Source organism: Ambystoma mexicanum, chromosome 4q (genome assembly GCF_040938575.1).
Source record: "Ambystoma mexicanum isolate Mex_15411 chromosome 4q, UKY_AmexF1_1, whole genome shotgun sequence".
Lineage (NCBI taxonomy): Eukaryota > Metazoa > Chordata > Amphibia > Caudata > Ambystomatidae > Ambystoma > Ambystoma mexicanum.
In genome coordinates this window covers 1257155677-1257176018 of record NC_090928.1, presented here as the reverse complement: position 1 = coordinate 1257176018, position 20342 = coordinate 1257155677, and the positions used below count along the sequence as shown (strand labels likewise).

General features: G+C 46.7%; 1 protein-coding gene across 4 annotated transcripts in view; it reads right to left on the bottom strand.

Annotated features, from left to right (window-relative positions):
- Nucleotides 1–20342, bottom strand: part of SLC29A1 (solute carrier family 29 member 1 (Augustine blood group)) — a 589752-nt gene that overhangs the window by 56917 nt on the left and 512493 nt on the right. For all 4 annotated transcript variants that reach the window (XM_069608852.1, XM_069608853.1, XM_069608854.1 and 1 more), the window contains 2 exons: nt 19296–19404; nt 4789–4874 (listed from right to left, as the gene is read on the bottom strand). In XM_069608852.1, coding sequence (XP_069464953.1) covers nt 4789–4874; nt 19296–19404 — 195 coding nt within the window. The remainder of the gene's footprint in view (nt 1–4788; nt 4875–19295; nt 19405–20342) is intronic.

Genomic DNA, 20342 nt, shown 5'->3' with positions numbered 1-20342 from the left:
AATGGTATAAAACCCATCTCTAAAGCAGAGGGAGCCATCATCAGTGGCCTTGAAAAGGTTGATGTCGTCGACGCCGATGTAAAAATCCTCGAAGGCGCCGACAAAGGCGTCGAGAAAACTGGAAGAGGCCTCGAAGAACTCGAGAGGATCGGAATCCTGCTCGAGGATGTCGACGACGTTCTCGACGTCGTGTCGGAGGCTCTTGGTGTAACCGTTGGCTGTGGAGTAGCAGTGAGTTTTTCTTTTATCGGCGTCGATGTCGGCGTCGACGCCAGCGTCGACTTGATCGACGGATGCGTCGAAGAACCCTTCGATAACGGCGTCGATCTATGCTTTGAAGGGGCTTTCGACGATGGCGTCGAAGATGCTTTACTTCCCGATGGCTCATGGCGCTTTCGGGTCGACTCTTTCGCCGGGTGCTTCGACTCGCGGCGTTTAGATTTTTTGGGCTTTTCACCCGGGGTATCACCCTCAGCTGACTTTGAGGGGGTCGAGGCCGCTTTCTCGAAGACGCTTAGCATCTTTTTTCTGAATTCCTTCCACTCAGCCTGAGAGCTGTGTTTTGTGGGGCAATGTACTCTTTCAGGGGAACTAGAAGACAACGACAAAGGAGATCTTCTATGTCTCTTTTTCGAGTGTCTAGACCTCGACGAGTTGTGGGAGCCACTTCGAGACCTAGACCAAGAATGCTTTCGACGGTGAGGAGACAAATGTCTCGACTCTACCGCGGAAACTTTCGAGGAAGTTAAAACTGACTTACCTCTCTTGAGCTTCCCCTTACGCTCCTACAAGGCTTTCGCCATCATGGAAAGGCATTCCTCACACTCCAAACACTGGTGTTCGATTCCCAGACACCACAAACAGATCCTGTGAGGATCCGTCAACGACATTTTCTTCCCACAGTCTCTGCATTTTTTGAAACCGGACCGAGGAGTCGTAGGTTCGGAGGAGGAAGCCATCGAGTACGAGTCAGTTTTCTCGAGGAAATATGAATATATTTCGACTGACGAACTGAGCAACGGTATTCCGATGCACACAAAGCACGGAAAAACAGAACTGAGCAACGGACGCTGTGCGTGGCCATTTATAGGCATGATGACGTCGGCGTCGATACGGTGGTTGTCGAGGAACACCTACTCGACGGAAGTCGATGCACAGCGCCCTCTACTGGGAAACATTTTTTCCGAGGCCAGCAAGCTGGAGATACAAATATCATAGATAAGGAATATGAGGTTTTTTTGAAAAGTGAGTTGCTTTGAAAAGTGATTGCACAGAGAGTAGGTTCTTTTGCCTCTGTTCATTCCTATTAAGGAGGTGTGCACTGTTCCAGTTTACACCACGAAATGGTCTTCTATATAATTTTCTTTCTATGTTTTATTATAATTGTGTGTCGAAAATTGACTTGTGAGAGTTGTATGTGTTTTAAGTGTTTTGAATATCGTACAACTTGAGTGTAGTGATGGTTACTGAAAATCATTATTAAAATTTAAAAAACAGTTTTGTATATGCTAAAATAAACTGTAGATGTTTTGAAATATTATATAGCGTCTCACTTATATTTCATGGCAGAGAAAGGTAGAACCATTGTGTGTGGCTAACCTGTTAACATAGCATGGACATAGAGAGGGGTAATCGTTTTTATTTTGTGTATGTTTGTAAATTGCTTTTTTCCCTCAGCCTTTAACCTCTTGAAACACCAAATCCTGTGTCATCACCTTGCCTCAGCAGTCTATTTCTCACCCAAAGCCATCGCCTCCTTCCTCTGTGTCAGATCCATGAGTGTTCTCTGCCAATGCCACAGCCCCACCGGACCCTGTCACCTGTGGCGTCCCACAAGGATTGTGGGTCTCCCCTACCCTCTATAACATCTTTACCATATTTTTTACCTGCTATATGACCTAGGAATATCATACACCAACTATGCCAATGACACACAGATCCTTCTCCCTTTCACTGTAAACTATTCTATGGACGCCAACACTCTGTACTCAGTCTGCCATATCATCCAGTCATGGATGGCCTCCCCCCTTCTCTGCCTCAATGATGAAAAGACAGAATCTCTCTTGGTCGGCTCGCAAACCTCTCTGAGTAGACTGGACCAAGCCTAGAAGTCTTTTACCATCGCGGGTATTACCATCCCTGTTTCTAGCAATGCCAAGACCCTGGATGCATACCTAGATGCCACCCTATCACTATCTAGGAAGTTCCAACGTGATAGCCTCCTCTGCAACGCACACCACCGAACCAATCAACACCTGCAGACCCTTTTTAAACACAGACAGCTGCCCCACCATTACCAGAGCGTTTATTGGCTCTTGACTGGATTATTGCAATGCCTTATCTACAGGCACCTCCAAGCGCAACATTAATAAAGGCCAAATCATCCAAAATAATGCTCTCGGAGCTGCCCTAAACATTTCAAAGCATGATCATATCTCGGCAGCAAGAAGTGCACCCTGGTTAACCACTTGTGAGCACATTCTTTTCAAATGTCTATCCATAACGCACAAATGCCTCTCTAAAAAGTCCACGAGATACCTATCGAATAAATTAATGAAAGCACAATCAGCTAGACCTAACCACTCATCCTTCTCACCAATTTACCATCCCAAGATTCAAGCAAATGAGATCTGGGGGACCAGTTTCCCAGTCATCGCATCCAAGAATTGGAACTCCCTACCTCACTGAGAGCTGTACAATCTTACTGGACCTTCCGGAACACCCTGAACTTACCTGTGGTCTAACAATCACTCCCGCATGTTATGTACGATATGCTTGTGACACCTGCTATTACTGTCTGTAACCAGCGCATTGGTGCCTCCGCGTTTACATGCTAAATAAATGCATAAAGAGGCATGAAACATACCTTATCTGTTTTACTTGTTCTTCTCCCGCCTGGCTTCTTCCCTGTCAGGGTTCCACTCTGTTGTTTCTTCTCTTGGTACTTCTATTCAACTTTCACATATGGGGGCTCCAACTCCTGTTCTTTCTCATTTTTTGCAATCCTTTTCCCTGGTATACTATCCTGCCAAGGTATTGTTCCTTTATTACAGTATCTTTAAAAGGGTATGAGTCCTCCCTTATTTGTAATCCAAATCCACGTACAGGGGTTCTGACCACTGTGCTTTTACAGTCCTTCTTGCTCCCCCTGGTATACTCGCCTGCTAGTATGTTCACTTCCCTGCTTAGGTGTGAGTCCCAGACTCACTGCTTGCCTGGTTCACTAATCTGCCAGGGCTTTTCCACTCTTTGCTCACTTTCTCCTTTATCCAAATCACAACAATAATACAGTATTGAGTCAGCAACCATTTATTTCTTCCACTGCATTTCGTTAGGCTTTTGCTCTTAGCACTGTTCACACTTGTAATATCTACATTGCGTTTGATTAGGCTCTTTCTCTTGACAATGTCTGTACTGACTTTAGCTAATATTTTTCCTCCCAAAATGTTTGTATCAGTGTTGCGTTTACTTAGGTATGCTCTTTCAACAACATTTTATTGGTACGAATTGCTCTGCCTTCATTTAGACTTATTCTTTCAACAAGGTTTGTATTGGTAAGAACTGCTCTGCTTTCCCCTAGGCTTACTCTTTCAACAATGTTTGTATTGGTAAAGCTTGCTCTGCCTTCACTTAGGCTTACTCGTGTAATATGCAGTGCACAGTATTCTTTCTGAAGCGCCCTGGTAACCCGTTCTTTCTCTCTCAGCTTACCGGTTATGGCTGGCGTCTTCAGTGCACTTCGTGTTTCCCCCAGCATATGTTCTTCCAGACATCTACTGGTGAGGCGCCCAGTGAGTTGTCCACTTCCCGTCTTGTTTTGCTCTGTCCTCGGCCGCTCTGGCTGCCTGTTCACAGAAAACGGTGGACTTCTCACCTAGCAATTGCTCGGCACGCCATGTCCGTTGAGCATTGTACTGCACCCTGTAGTCAGCTAGCATTCGGCTTCCTTCATGATGACGCACAAGACAGGTGCCTCTCCAGTCTCTGGCTCTCTCGTTCTGCTTCTCGTTCTCTCCAATTTGGTTCCCTTGCATTACTTTTAAATGTCCCTGTCTTGCCCTGCAGCTTCCAAATACTAGAACGCAGCGTTAGTTCGCTGTGTCTAGTTATCCTCATTACGCCATCTCTCTTCCTCGTCTCAGTACTACAAAAGGGGGGGGAGAGGGTAACAGAGGTTTTGGGCCAGAGAAACCGGGGAAATCAGTGTCTATTTTATAATAGGCCATGTATGTCTGTTGCAAAGGTACTTGGTGATTATTAAAAGATCTGACTGAAGAGTTTTCTTGATACAGATTCTTTCTGTCTCCCTGGACCTTGTCCTCACTCATGTGGTCCTCCTTCAGACAGCCACCCCCCAGGGCCAGAGTAAGGTAGCTTCTGCCTTTCCCTGGCCACATAAGAGAGGCTTCCTTCCAGGAAATCAGTGATGAATTTGTCAGATTTGTCACAGTACTGTGACTGACACACACACACACACACACACACACACACACACCCCACCCCCCTTATCCATGCAGAGCTCTTTGATGACTGTCTTCCCACACACCATCACAAACCCACACGAAGGGCGATGTGAAGCCACATATGGTGCCATCCCCATAAGGGTGGCATGAGGCATTACCCTCTCCCACCTGCCACACATACAGATCTCAGACACAAGCAGATTGCTGAAGCCGTCCAACACACATCACTTACCCACATGCAGCGTGGCATTAAGTAACGTCCTCCCATACACACAACGCTCACCCACATGAAGGGCGCTGTGAAGCTATCCACAGTATCACTTACCCACATGGTGATTGCTGTCAGACTTCGTCCTCCCCAGTCAAAGATATTAAACATGAGAAAACAGGAGACTGGGATGAAATACATATCTAAAAAATAAAGAGTGCATTTTGATTAAGAGGAAAATCAATTGTAACAAAATGGGTACAAAACAAGGACCAGAAAAGGAAGAATACACACTAAGATAAACAAAGACTGAGAGGAAAAGGAATAAAGATATAAAGGACAGAAAGAAATAGAGCAAAAGGAAAGAGAAACACAAAAGGAAATAACAAGACTGAGAAATATCTGTATTTTAGTCAGTGTACCAAATCCTCTTTGAAACAGCACCCACTCATCTATAGTCATTATGTGAGGGTTATTGAAAAAGAGCAGCCTGAAAACTGGTCATGTTTTTTCCACTCCGGCCAAACATTGCTTCCCTAATTCCCACCGGTCTATGCCACGGCAGCATGCGGAGGGACACTACTGTCCAAAGGAACAAGACGCCAGGATCACTGTACACTACTCACAGGTTCCACTGCAACGGGTCATAAGGCCAAGTATCCAATGAGCCTTTCCATAATGCCTCGCGCTCTAGCATAACGCTTTGCCTTCTATTTCTTTCCTCTTCTTTCTCTCGGTTTTCTCAGTCACAGAAACAATATGAGAGCCTCGTTTCTAAAAACTGCTATGCAAATACAGATAGCAGAAATGTTTAGGTAGGGCAGCCAAAAGTAGCCCCACTGTGAGCAGGGGACCTACTAAGCTAGTAGCCAAAACTATGAGTTATCATAAAGTTATCACCTCTGTAAGATCTGGCACTGTTTGTTTTGCTTTTGTCTAGTTAACACAGTTTTCTAACCACTGTCCCTTTATGCTTTTCACACCAGGAGCCTGGCAAATGGCCATACCATTGACTTGATTACCAGCCAGTAGCATCCAGATGAAACAAAACCCCACTGAGAGCTTGATACTGCCAGGAAGTCGGTAATAGTCTGATCAAGCAGGAAAAGCGACCATAGTGACTATTGTACTAATAGTCCAGAGCTCCCTTTACTCCATACAGATGCAATGTCATCCCCAGACTGGATGGTACCATATCGTTTTTGTATAGCAAAACCTTATTTTCAAACAGAAAAGCCTGACCAACTTGTGCACCCAGCTCTGCTCCTGCTGACCTGCCCTCTAGCCTAGTCCACCAGTCCTCTGCTTTCGCTCAGACCAGACGCAATGGAAAACTACCTTTGGCGTGAAGGTTATACCACGGAAAGGGGAATATGGACTTCAGGAGTACCATACTACAGTGATGAGCGTTCCTTTACTCCTATGCCCTGCCCCCTTCCCTCCACCCTCACTGGAGATTACCAAGCAAGATGATCCAGGGAGAGGTGGGACCTAATCCCAAATCCAGCCAAAGGTGTCTGCTGCAGCGGACTAATAAAACTGGGTATCGGCCCGGGACCATTGTCCTGAGCTGGATGTGTGCAGAATATCTGCTGTGCAGATGTCATCAAGAGGCCCACGCTTTATAAAGCTATGAATGCTGTTTTGGGACGTACGGCGTGAGCATGGAGCCATTTTGGGACAAGAAGATCATGAATCGCATAGCTCTCCAGGAGGTATGACATGATCCATCAAGTAATGGTAGCCTTCGATGCTGGTTTGCACACAGGTGGGGCCCCCGAATATCTTGACTCCTTTTGAGGTGCAACTTGGAACAGAGAGACTGTGTAAGGCTATCAGCGGAGGCATATGGAAAACATATGGCAAATAACATCTCCTGAATGAGAGGAAAGTCAGGCATCGTACAACCTGAGGTGGTATCCTGTGATAACATCTTCTGAAAAAAACGGGTTCTCAATAACGTTAAATTAAATAAATATTTTTACGAAAGGAGGGCAAGGATAACAATAAAAAGGGAAGGTTCACATGGAAGGGGGTAAGGAATGGATATGGGGGTGGATGGGTAACCACACATACACAGAAGTGGTATACTAGAGGCAAATAAATGAGAACAAAAAATAGAAAAAAGCAGAGCCTGCACTCTGCTTCAAGCCACACAGCATGACAAACATGTTTATCAGTGGGCAAGTAAAGCATTTCTACATTCCCGCTCACATATTTTTACAGCTTGCTATAAAAAGGTACTTTGATGTACAAATGCGCCTTTGAATTTGCATGAATAACTTGGTGAAAAAAGTAAAAAATAAAACTCTCCCATTATTCTTTAACAAAAAAAAATGAAACCTTAGGCTTTACAGTAGTACACAAAAAGGTCAAGGTTTCCTTTGGATTTTGATTGTAGTCCTGAAATATCAAAAACATTTCTTAAATTCCTTTCAGCTCAGCAAGTATTGGAGGCACGATTCATCACCCTAAAAAGGATCTCAGTAAGAACATTTATTTTCGCTGGTGAGAACGTTAAAAAAAACTGCTTTAGTTATAAGTCTCGGGAGGATAGCTCCGGGGCAACGTGCTCGCTTTGGAAGCAAGACGGCAGAGCAACACGGGTTTAGTCCCCTGGTCCGCGCTTAGAAACCTCTGGGTATTAAGCGCGTTATAAATAACCTATCGTATCATATCATAACTGGCTCCGTTAGAGCTAATCCTGTAACAACCACATGTGATTTCCACGTAAGACAATCCACTAAACTAAAAAAGGAGTCATTATTCCTACTTACAGCGCAGCTCCATACAGAATGATCAGGGCTATTTTGGCCTTCATTGATGGACAGAATTGTGGTTGCTCCCGTCCAGTTCTGGAGGTTTAGTAAGACTACAGAGCAGGCACATGCTTTGCTTATTACCGTTTTTTCTTGAACAACTCAAGAGACGGTTGGACTGAAAAACATCCTTACGTTAAAGTTGTTTCCAGCCATTTCTTAGTTGTCTGTACCCCATTTTGCATTTAAAGATATACTTGACGTTTATTCCTAAAAAACACAACTTTAGTTCTTTAGCTGTGTTGAAAACATTGTACAGAATTATTGAAGGGCACCTGAAAAATTCTTCCATTTAACATATTAAATTGTTGCTCCGTTGAATTATTGCTGTCTGGGCCATTAGAAACGGCGTCAAATGCATATATGTCCAATCGTTGTGCTCACAGCTTGGGTGTACACACTGTGCTTTGAGCCAGTTACAAAGACAAATCCGCAAAGATATAAATCAAATAACAATGGAGCAGGAACATTATTTCCTGTTGCCCCTCCCCCGTATTTTAATCTCAACCCTATATGTGCATTCCCTCTAGGCCTACCCTGTGCAATAGGAATCTTACTCTGCACAGTTCTTTGCACCCTATGGAGTCCGGAGCTTCAGCGGTGGTCTCTAGAGAATGCCGAGCCAGGAGAAGTAAGTTAACCACCCCTCTTCATACAGTTACATGGGCATTATGTCCTGTCCATAAATCACTGTTTCCTGACTTTAGTCAATGGAGGCCTGTCAAGGATCCCTGTCTAGACCTATTCTAGTGTGAAGGATCGAGTGAATTTAATTAACTGAAGCGTAACTAACTTTATGACTCTTAATCATAATCACTAGCATTGTCAATCTCTTACAACCCCTAATTGTGAAGTGGAACTTTGGAACTGGTGACTTTTGGGCACAAGGCCTCAAACCATCTTAGGGTTGGACTTTATAAGAGCTAGGGAAGCTATACATGGTTACTCTAAAGTGACCTTTCTATTTCTAATGCATCTGAGTATTTACCTGTGCTGCACTGATTATTGACTCAAATGCTTTCCTTTATCACCTAAGGGTGAATGTATACGTCTACTTTATAAGTGTTGGTGTGACAACATTTGTCTAGACATATATACATGCTCAGTGTGTATTTTGAAGGCCTGATAAATAGTTGTATTTGTGTTCCCACCTGTCTAACTGAATTGTTGGTGTTGCTCTGTGTGGGCTCATTGTAGCCCTAGACCACTCTCAAACCTCTCCTGAGACACAGCCTTGGTGCTCTGGTATTTTACCTTCATGGTTTCGGCTAAAATCTGTTTGTCTCCCAGTTGACCATAATAAGGTGGCCTCCCAAAATCCCCCCCCCCCCAGGGTTGATTTTGGAAATCCATATTAACAGTATCACAAGGCAAAAGTGGAGGGAGGAAAGGGAGAGAAGGTCAAAAAAAGTAAAAGAAATGAAACGGTAAATAGCAAGTGAGTGCTTGTGCGCTACGGAAAAAGGCCCGGGCTTTTCAAATATGATGTTTTGCTCTGCAAAAAGGTTGTGGTCCGGTACTTGGTCAAGGTGACATTCATCCAATGAGTATGGAGGAAAGGACACTACATGCAGGAGTACCCCTTTCCTCTTGCTTGTCTGGCCCTTCCCTTTACTCTGGAGTGGAGAACAAACTGGTGACTACCCTCTATGATATGATAAATGATATGATAAGTCAATCATTACGCGCCTGTACACAGGTGTTTCTAGAAGCGACAAGACAAAGAGGTGGCGACATAAGGAGGAAAAACAACGATCTTACTAGGCTTGTGTCATTCGGATCGCACAAGTGCGGAGAAGGGGGAGGGGAGAAGTGCCAGGGTATGAGGGGAGTGCAGGTAACCCAATAAGTGCTGCTGGAGGGTGGCTCATAAGTGCAGGGGCACAAGGGACTGCAGGGCTGCAGATACCCTTAAGCGCTGGGGGGGAGGGGAAGAGGCAGTGCAAGGGCACCTGGACATGCAGGAGCCTGGACACAAGATTCAGTGGGTGACCAGGTGACCAGTGTGCGGAGCAGTCAGGGACATCAGCAAGGGATAGGAAGAGAGAAGGTGGAAGCAAAATGGAAGGCCTTGAGTTGCTTCCGGAACCAGAGGTGGTTCTGCTGAAGTTTGAGAGAGGCAGGGAGGCTGATCAAGCGGGAGGCCCCAGCCGAGGAAGGATATCTAATACCCACTCTGCTTGGAGAAGCATCAGACCCTCAGAGAGTTGGAGGTGGATGAGCGGAGGGCTCGAGAAGGAAGAGGTTTACGTAGAGAAAGTTGGAGGTAGTGCGGTCCCAGGCCCCAGAAAGCCTTGTGGACGATGCAAAGGGTCGTGAACTTTATCCTTGCAGGCACAGGGAGCCAGAGGAGAGATTTCAGAGCTGGAGAGATACAGTCCCTAGGCTTGAGGTCAAGGAGAAGTCTCGCAGTTCTGTTCTGGATTAGTTCTAGAGGTCGAAGAGTATAGACAGGCAGATTTACGAGCGGTTCTGGATAAAGTCTGTCTGGGAGGCTGTAACGCTCACCTGATTCTCGCAGAGGCGCCGGTCTTGACTGGGCGACTACCGTATCTTCAAAGGTGATGTGTAGCACCCGGTTGGCTCTTTGGGCTGGACCTCTGTGCACTGTATGCCTGACGTGTAGAGTAAGATGTCTGCAGATAGAAAATATGGGGTTAATGAACTGGGGTTATTGGGGTGTCCCTATCTCTTTCCTCTTCTCCTCTCCTGTAGACCCCCAAAGGTTAACGCTCTCACCTTAGGTAAGTGAATGCCGAGCTCTCCATCTGCCTCGGGGCAGGGTGCTGTAACCAGTTTCTTCACTGGATAGGTAGCGCAGGCCTCTTGACTTCAGAGGACTGCTGTCCGTCGTTTACTGCACGAACGGTAAGTTTCGAGTCATTCAAATGTCTTTAAAGTCTTTAGTAATGATGTCTCTTGTTTTGCAGGGTTCCGGCGATGGCGGATGACAGGCTGAAGTGAGTTGAAGATGGAGCCCGTGTGATGAATAGAAGCGCCTGGAAGCACGTAAGTAAGCGCTTGTTGCCTGCTTCACTATGCGCTCTAACTGTCTTTTTATTTTGCAGGTACGAGTTCGGAGCGGCTGCAGGGTGCCGGAATACCCACTGGATTAGATGTGGAAAGGAGTAATGGCACGTGAGTATTAAAGTTCCCCAATGTCTTTAAACGCACCTTGTTTTGTCTTTCAGATGCGGGATGCAGCGCCGAAGGCCTCCGGAGCGTGCGAAGAGTTGGTAAGCCTTTGCCTTTCAGATGCCGGAATGCTAACCTGTTCTTTCTTGTCTTTATAGGTGTTGCTGAAGACTGGATTCAGGATGGTAAGCCTTTGCCTTTCAGATGCCGGAATGCTAACCTGTTCTTTCTTGTCTTTATAGGTGTTGCTGAAGACTGGATTCAGGATGGTAAGCCTTTTTCCTTAGGCCCAGGACCGGATGCAGAAGACACGATGAGCGTTCTGCTGCAGAGGTTGCAGAATAACGCAAAGCAAGATTCATCCACCGGGTGTGGTTTAAATAGCCTCCTGTAGTGCTTAGGTGTCTCCTTCCACAGCCACGCCTAAGTAAGAAAAGAGTTCCTGGTAAGAAAAGAGTTCCTGCCTTCCAGAAGAGTTCCAGTGTTCTGAATCTAGGGAGTGGCTCCAGCCCCACCCAACAGGAAAAGTAGTTCCAAACAGAAGAGGATCAGAGGCTCAACTGGCAGGCAAGTAAGCAGCATGGTCTGCTGAAGGTAAGTCCACCCAAGCATTATGAGCCCGGCGCTTCCAGCGCTGGGACTGGGCATATTTATGAGCCTGGTGCCACTGGCGCCAGGACTGGGTCCAAAAGGTCCCAATTGGGACTGGTTGGCACTCAGAACCTGGGTTATGGATCTGCTTCCAAGGGAGTTGGGAAAACCCTGACCTTTTGGAAGCAGAGATCATGACAGTACCCCCCCTCAAGGCCCCTCCCAAACCGGGCTTCTCCGGGGGTTTTGGCTTGTCAGGAAATGTTCGGTGAAATCTTTTGATTAGGCGAGGAGCGTGGACATATTCAGCAGGTTCCCAGGATCTCTCTTGGGGGCCGTAGCCTTTCCAGTCAATTAGGTAAAATAGTTTAGATTTGGAGATCTTGGAGTCCAGAATGCTTTTGACTTCAAACTCGAGTTCTCCATCCACTAGGATAGGTTTTGGAGATTTGGTTAGTCGGGTTTGAGGTTGCACGGGTTTTAATAGAGAGACGTGGAAGACCGGATGTATCTTCATGTGCGGGGGCAAGTCCAACTTGGCCGCTACTGGGTTTACTATGGTAGTGATGGAATAGGGACCAAGGTATCTTGGGTTGAATGTGCGTGGCCCTTTTAGAGATAGATATTTGGTGGATAACCAGACATGATCCCCTACTTGATAGTGAGGGGCTTCCTTCCGATGTTGATCTGCTCCTTTCTTGTATTGTTCTTTAGCCCTTTGAAGGTGAGAAACAGCTTCCTTAAAGGCTTGGGTGATTGTAGAATGCAGGTAGTCTACTGCTGGTGTTTCAAGATCTTGGAGGGGATCCAACTCCGAGGTTCGAGGGTGACTGCCGTACAAAAGAAAAAACGGGGTTTTCCCAGTTCCCGAATGGACAGAGTTATTGTAGGCATACTCGGCTATCCAAAGGATATCTTTCCAAGTTTTTTCAGTTTGTTGCAGCATGCAGCGTAAATACTGTTCCAGAGTTTGATTGGTCCTCTCGGTTTGTCCGTCGGTCTGAGGGTGGTGACTGGTCGATAGTCTCACATCAATTTGAGCCGACCGACAGCAACTTCGCCAAAAATGAGAAATAAATTGACTACCTCGATCCGAAATTAGAACCGAAGGAAAACCGTGCAGTCGGACGATGTTTGAGAAATTCTCGGGCCAGAGTTGCTGCTGTTGGCAAGCCTTTGAGCGGAATGAAATGCGCCATCTTGGAGAATAAGTCCACGATTACTAGAATCGTATTGTATCCGGAGCATGGAGGTAGATCGGTGATGAAGTCCATAGAAAGCGTATGCCAAGGGCGAGGTGGGATGTCAATAGGGCGTAAGAGGCCTGCTGGTCTTTCCTTTTGACTCTTGTTTTGGGCGCATACTCCACAGGACATTATAAAGTCTCTGATATCTTTTTTCCAAGACGGCCACCAGAAGTAGCGCTTGATCTTTTCTGAGGTCTTGGCTATACCGGGATGACCTTCCATTAAAGAGTCGTGATAACAAGAGATTACTTTTTTCTGTAAATCTGTGCTGGGTAGGTATAATCGTTCTTGGAAATACAATAAGTTGTCCTTTACTGCAAAGTCCTTTCCCTGCAGATGCCAATTCTGTATGTCTGCTGGAGTTACAAGTTGCCTGGCTTTATCCTTAACTTCCTCTATGGATTCTGTGGCGATTACACCCAGAATTCTTTGTTCGGGAATGATTGGTACAGGTTTAGGGTTGACCAAGTGTTCTTCCACTCCCATCCGAGAAAGGGCATCGGCTTTACCGTTCTTTGTACCAGGTCGATAGGTAATTATGAAGTCAAACTCGGCAAAGAATAATGCCCAACGGAGTTGTCTAGAGGATTGGGCTTTTGCGGTCTTCAAATATTGCAGGTTTCGGTGATCCGTAATCACAGTAACGGTGTGTCGGGCCCCCAGCAGATAATGCCGCCAAGCCTTAAAGGCAGACTTGATAGCCAGAAGTTCCTTGTCAGTAATCGTGTAATTGATTTCAGGAGGCGAGAATTTGCGGGACCAAAATGCCACGGGATGCAACTGATTGGTTACCGGGTCCTTTTGTGATAGAACTGCCCCCATGGCAAGGCTTGAAGCATCAGTTTCCACGATGTAGGGGAGTTCGGGGCGAGGGTGTTTTAAGATTGGTGCAGAGATAAATTTAGTCTTCAAATCCTGGAAAGCTTGTTCCGCCTCGGTAGACCATTCAAAACGTTTGTTTTTCTTTAACAAGGCAGTGATGGGCTGGACTATTCGAGAGAATTCGGGGATAAACCTGCGGTAAAAGTAAGCGAAGCCTAACATGCTTTGCACACCTTTTACGGAGGATGGTGATGGCCATTTGAGAACTGCATCGACCTTCTTTGAATCCATACGCACTCCGCCAGGTGATAATATGAATCCCAAGAATTCAACTTCAGTCACGTTGAAAACACATTTTTCCAATTTAGCGAAAAGTTTGTGTTGACGCAATCTTTCGAGGACCATTTTCACGTGTTTCCGATGTTCAGATTCCGATGAAGAATAAACGAGGATGTCGTCAATGTAAACAACAACACATACATCTATGAGCTCTCTGAGGACATCGTTCATAAAATATTGAAAGGCGGCCGGGGCATTGCAAAGTCCGAAGGGCATGACCTGATATTCAAATAGCCCATACTTGGTGCGGAAGGCCGTCTTCCATTCATCGCCCTCTTTTACTCGTACCAGGTGGTAAGCTCCTCTAAGATCCAGCTTTGTATATATGCATGCTTTTCTGACTTGGTCCAGGAGTTCAGGGATCAAAGGTAACGGATATCTATTCTTAACGGTGATCTGGTTCAGGGAGCGATAATCGATACAAGTTCTAAGGTCTCCTTCCTTTTTTGGAACGAAGAACAAAGCTGAAGAAGCAGGGGACTTGGAAGGACGAATAAACCCATTTGCCAGGTATTGATCCAGGTATTGTCGAAGGTGAAGGTTCTCAGGCTCGGTGAGGGCATAAATTCTACTACAAGGAGGAGTAGATCCAGGTATCAGGTCTATCTGGCAGTCATAAGACCTATGAGGAGGTAGAGAGTTAGCCTGATCCTTCCGGAAAACATCTTGGTATTCTAGGTATTCGGGAGGTAACTGGGGAGTCTCTGAAGAAATTGCGGCCAGTGCAACACCAGGTGGAGGGTGACAAGTAGAGACACATTCTGGAAACTGGACCGTTCTTGCTCGCCAATCGATCAGAGGATTGTGTTTCTCTAACCAAGGTATTCCTAGAATAATCTGAAACTGAGGGGCCTTGATCACATCGAACACGATCTTCTCATGGTGTCCATCTTGACTTACTAGCGTCACCTCTTGAGTGGTATGCGTTACTGGCCCGGAGGCTATCTCCGTACCATCCACCGTAGTAATGACGTCCTTTACAGCCTTGGGACAAAGAGTTAGATTCATCCTCAAAACCATTTCATGATCCACATAATTGCCGATGGCACCGCTGTCGACGTAAGCTTCAATTGCATGCAATCGATCCGGATTATCAGGGCTAATGAGGACCATAGGTATCACGAAATGCGAGGTCACGGAACTGGTTTTCACGCTCGGCAAGAGGACCTCTATTCTTGTCGGGCGAGGTCGTTTCCCTGCTCAGAGTTTGTAACTTTGGTAACTGCAGCTCCTACTGCCTTCTTGGCAGGTTTCACCGGACAGTCTCGAAGAAAGTGCCCTGAGTTTCCGCAATATAGGCATAATTGCAACTGTTTCCTCCTTTCCCGCTCCCTTTGTGTTAGAGGACCTTTCAGACCCCCTATTTGCATGGGTTCCCCGGAGTCTACTCCTTTGGAAGGAGTTGGCGGTTTGGAAAATACTCGAGCATCAAACTTGGAACGATCGGCCTTCCTGTTCTGCAGCCTGTGATCTATTTGAACGACCAAGTCTATATAATCCGAACAGTCTTGTGGGGGATTCACTACTTGGGCTAAAACGTCTTTGAGCTCTCCACGTAGACCTCTATAAAACAGCGTAATCCTTTTGTCCTCAGGCCATTGAGTTTCCACTATTAGTCTATTGAAAGATGCAATATAAGCCAAAAGGTCTTGATTACCCTGTCGCAACGAAAGAAGCTCATTGTCCAAGGCCTGCCCCTGTGAATGTCTTGCGAACAGTTTTTCCATACTAAGCTGAAAGGCTTGAAAATCATGGAGAACCGGATCATCTTGATTAACTAGAGGGATCGACCAGTCTGCCGCATTGCCACTAAGGTACGAAAGTACAAAAGCTACTTTTGCTTGATCAGTTGGAAAGGCTGCTGGCCGGCATAAGAAGTGCAACCGGCACTGATTGATAAATACGGCAAACCTCTTTGGGTCACCAGAAAATCGTTCGGGCGGAGCCAGAGGTACATTCCCAGGTAGGTTGATCTGCACTGGATTCATAGAGGATGTTGAAGGAAGATTTGCCCCTGATGCGGGTAACGGGGTCTGTCCGGCTTGTGACTGTAGCACTTGTCTAGCAAGATTGTCTGTTCTCTCCTTGGAAATAATTAGTTCCCTTCTTAGAGCATTCGTTTCCTGACAAGCTGCATGCACTTCTGCCCTTAGTTCCCCAAGTAACCGGGCTAGGGGGTCAGTATCCGAGGTTTCCATAGCGCCTGGGCGAGAGTTTTGCGGTAGGCTTTGCGTTCTGTAACGCTCACCTGATTCTCGCAGAGGCGCCGGTCTTGACTGGGCGACTACCGTATCTTCAAAGGTGATGTGTAGCACCCGGTTGGCTCTTTGGGCTGGACCTCTGTGCACTGTATGCCTGACGTGTAGAGTAAGATGTCTGCAGATAGAAAATATGGGGTTAATGAACTGGGGTTATTGGGGTGTCCCTATCTCTTTCCTCTTCTCCTCTCCTGTAGACCCCCAAAGGTTAACGCTCTCACCTTAGGTAAGTGAATGCCGAGCTCTCCATCTGCCTCGGGGCAGGGTGCTGTAACCAGTTTCTTCACTGGATAGGTAGCGCAGGCCTCTTGACTTCAGAGGACTGCTGTCCGTCGTTTACTGCACGAACGGTAAGTTTCGAGTCATTCAAATGTCTTTAAAGTCTTTAGTAATGATGTCTCTTGTTTTGCAGGGTTCCGGCGATGGCGGATGACAGGCTGAAGTGAGTTGAAGATGGAGCCCGTGTGATGAATAGAAGCGCCTGGAAGCACGTAAGTAAGCGCTTGTTGCCTGCTTCACTATGCGCTCTAACTGTCTTTTTATTTTGCAGGTACGAGTTCGGAGCGGCTGCAGGGTGCCGGAATACCCACTGGATTAGATGTGGAAAGGAGTAATGGCACGTGAGTACTAAAGTTCCCCAATGTCTTTAAACGAACCTTGTTTTGTCTTTCAGATGCGGGATGCAGCGCCGAAGGCCTCCGGAGCGTGCGAAGAGTTGGTAAGCCTTTGCCTTTCAGATGCCGGAATGCTAACCTGTTCTTTCTTGTCTTTATAGGTGTTGCTGAAGACTGGATTCAGGATGGTAAGCCTTTGCCTTTCAGATGCCGGAATGCTAACCTGTTCTTTCTTGTCTTTATAGGTGTTGCTGAAGACTGGATTCAGGATGGTAAGCCTTTTTCCTTAGGCCCAGGACCGGATGCAGAAGACACGATGAGCGTTCTGCTGCAGAGGTTGCAGAATAACGCAAAGCAAGATTCATCCACCGGGTGTGGTTTAAATAGCCTCCTGTAGTGCTTAGGTGTCTCCTTCCACAGCCACGCCCAAGTAAGAAAAGAGTTCCTGGTAAGAAAAGAGTTCCTGCCTTCCAGAAGAGTTCCAGTGTTCTGAATCTAGGGAGTGGCTCCAGCCCCACCCAACAGGAAAAGTAGTTCCAAACAGAAGAGGATCAGAGGCTCAACTGGCAGGCAAGTAAGCAGCATGGTCTGCTGAAGGTAAGTCCACCCAAGCATTATGAGCCCGGCGCTTCCAGCGCTGGGACTGGGCATATTTATGAGCCTGGTGCCACTGGCGCCAGGACTGGGTCCAAAAGGTCCCAATTGGGACTGGTTGGCACTCAGAACCTGGGTTATGGATCTGCTTCCAAGGGAGTTGGGAAAACCCTGACCTTTTGGAAGCAGAGATCATGACAGAGGCAAGTGCCAATGTCAGTCAGAACACATAGGGCCCTGATAGTCTCTCCATATATTCATTCATTGAGGACGCCATTTCCCGAAAAAAACGAAACGAAAATAGCAAGGTCAAAAACTGCGAATTTAAAAGGTCGAAAAAATGTGGGATTTTAGCACCTTTTTACCAATAAATAGATTGGGGGTTGAGTTGGGTGAGGGAGTGGGTGCAGGGGATCACCAGCATTAAAAAACCTAGGAAATGTATTTTTGGGTAATTCGACTATTTTAGGCCACGCTATATTTTTTATCATTTTCACATAGATCTAATGAGGACTGCCTGCACGTCCTTATCCATTCACGGGGACCCCAGGTATGCAGTAATACGTGTTTGGATACCCGAGGCATGTCTTCAACCAGGGGAGTTGCTAGTTCTGGAAAAGACCCGGGGCTAAGATGATGTCGCTACTGTTGGGACTGGGGGCTAGCTAGTCTTTTGGCTGTAGCTCCTGAGATTCTATCCGGGGCTACAACCAAAAGATCAGGGGCTGTAGCCCCCTTAGCCCCCCCCCTAGCAACGCCCCTGTCTTCAACCATCTCTGGGGATATGAACGTGGCAAACACCCACAGAGCCGAGAAGACAATGAACCAGCTGAGGTGGGGAATAAGAAAACCCCATTATGATTGTTTAATTGGAATCGGAAAGTCTTCCTGATTTCTATAAGTAAAGTTTCTTTTTTGCTAAATGGTGACTTCCTCTATGTCAGACTCTTGTTCAGCTTATACTGTAATGATAGGGGGAGACCACAGTAATTGCCACAACGAAATGACTGCTGTCTAATGGGATCGCTGTGCCACATATCGCAAACCAGGGACCCAGGACCTCCAGAGCAGACCTTTGCCCCTCACCCAACTAACACGAGGAACAGATACATGATGTCCAATGCAGGTCTTTCTGCCAAAAGAAGCAACACAATAACAGCAGGCTAATGCTCAGTGCAGTCCTCCAAGCCAGGGACTCAGGGAGACCTTTGTGCCCCATAGCACCAATGCAAGGAAAGGGGGCCTCCTGTCCAATGCAGACCTATGATTCACACCCAATGCAGGCTGCATGGCCCAATACTGCAAACAAGGGACTGAGGCCTGTTGTCCAAAACAGGCCTCTGTGCTTCACACAGCACTAAGGGAACACTGTTTGCTGTCCAGTGCAGGCCACTAGGCCCCTTAAAGCAAACAAGGGACTGAACTCTGCTGCATAATGCAGGCGCCTGAACCTCACATTACAAAATCATGGTACATAGTACATAGGTCTGTTGTCCAAAGCAAAGTGTTGTGCCTGAATGTAAATGGTAGTGGTTTGCTGTTGAATGTAGGCCTTTCAGTGAAAGCGTCAGGTAAGAAGCCATGCTTTCCAACAAATGCCTCTGTGTCACTCATCTAAAGCCCCAGGGAAGAGGTCTCCTGTCCAACATAGGGCCAAGATCCTTCTGGGAGGTCAGGTTAGTCTTTTCATAACTCAGGACAGAGTCCTGTTTGGACTATTGGTGCTACACTATTTCTCATCAGAGAATCAACACAAAGCCATGACCCCTGGCTGAAAGTGCAAGTAGGGGAATGAACCCTTGGCTGGGTCAGTGGTTCCCCAGGCAGAGGTTCTGAAGAATTGGAACCTATTGCAAAGAGTGGTATTGATCCTTATCACCTTCTCCTATAATGGTGAAAGGGCCGAACAGCCCCTTTCCCAGCTATTATCTTTTAGTTGAGGCCTGCATCTGCAACCAGTACCGTTCATTTGATTCTGGAATGTAAAAAAGTCATGGTTTGCGACATGTCAGCTGCTCTGCACTTCAGAGGTCCAGAACACCCATCTAACCCTGCATTTAGTCCCTCTGCTCAGATCGTGCAAATTCCTGTGAATCAAGTCTTCCAAACTACAACCTCTTTGTGCCACACTTATTAGGTCACAGGCTCATGCCACAACAGACCAATCCCACTGACACAGCCATCCCTCCCTCAGGTGATAATTACTCCAACTGCTTGTTCCTGCGACGTAGGACTTGGCATCAGCTGTGACAGACGGAAAGATCCCAATGGTAATGGTGAACACCAGGCAGACGCAGAGAGCCATGATCCATATCTGAGGAGAGAGAACAGGAACCAAGAGTGAGACAGCGAAGAGGCCAAGCAGCTTCTAGTAAAACAGGTGCCACCAGGCAAACACAACAACGTGCATCCTGGTACGAAGGAGGACCACACAAAACAGACAATAGACTTACATCCTTTAACAATGGAGGACCACAGGAGTGACGAGCAGGGCGATGGGTCTCAAGCACTGTCTCTCATGTCCTATCCTGAAGTCCACAGAAGAGGCCTGCTCGAGGCCACTGCAGCGAGTATGATGATTTTATGCAGGAGCTACAGAAAGTAAGCGATCCCTTTGTGTCGGCGTCAGTGTAAGATCTTGAGCCTATTCTAACCTCATGTATATGAAGACTCCTACTAACTGTAATCATCTTGTATGGCCTTGGAAACACTGCTCCAGGGATTAAAATACCAAGCACGGGGTGGAGAGCCAAGATGTTTGTGTATGCGCACTTGTGAGCCTCTGTGAGACATACAATATTGCTACAGAATCCTGCTTTGCCAACAGAGGTTTGCAAACCAATGCTTGCAGGGCTTTGCAAGGTCAAAACATAGAAAACATGGAAGTCTAATGGAGATATGAGGTAGATTCGGCAGCCCCTGTTAAGAACTGTAGCAGAATCACAGCAGAAATAACAACTGATGGAGAGCGGTTTAGTAAGTTCTGTGGTCAATTCCACTGCAAATACAATTTTGCCGTGGCCAAATCCGGCAAATCCTTGACCTCCCAGCCCCGCCAATACATCCCCCAAATTACCATTTGCTTCACTGCTTCCTTCTGATCCTGCAGAGTCCATTCCCTCCCTCTTACGTGGGTCGGATACGCCGCAGGGCCCGCTTTTCTCCTTTTTATTTTTCTCGGTCCTTCGCCTACTGTCCTCAGGAAGCGGAGGACACCCCCGCTACTCCCCCAAGGCAATCACTACCAAACAT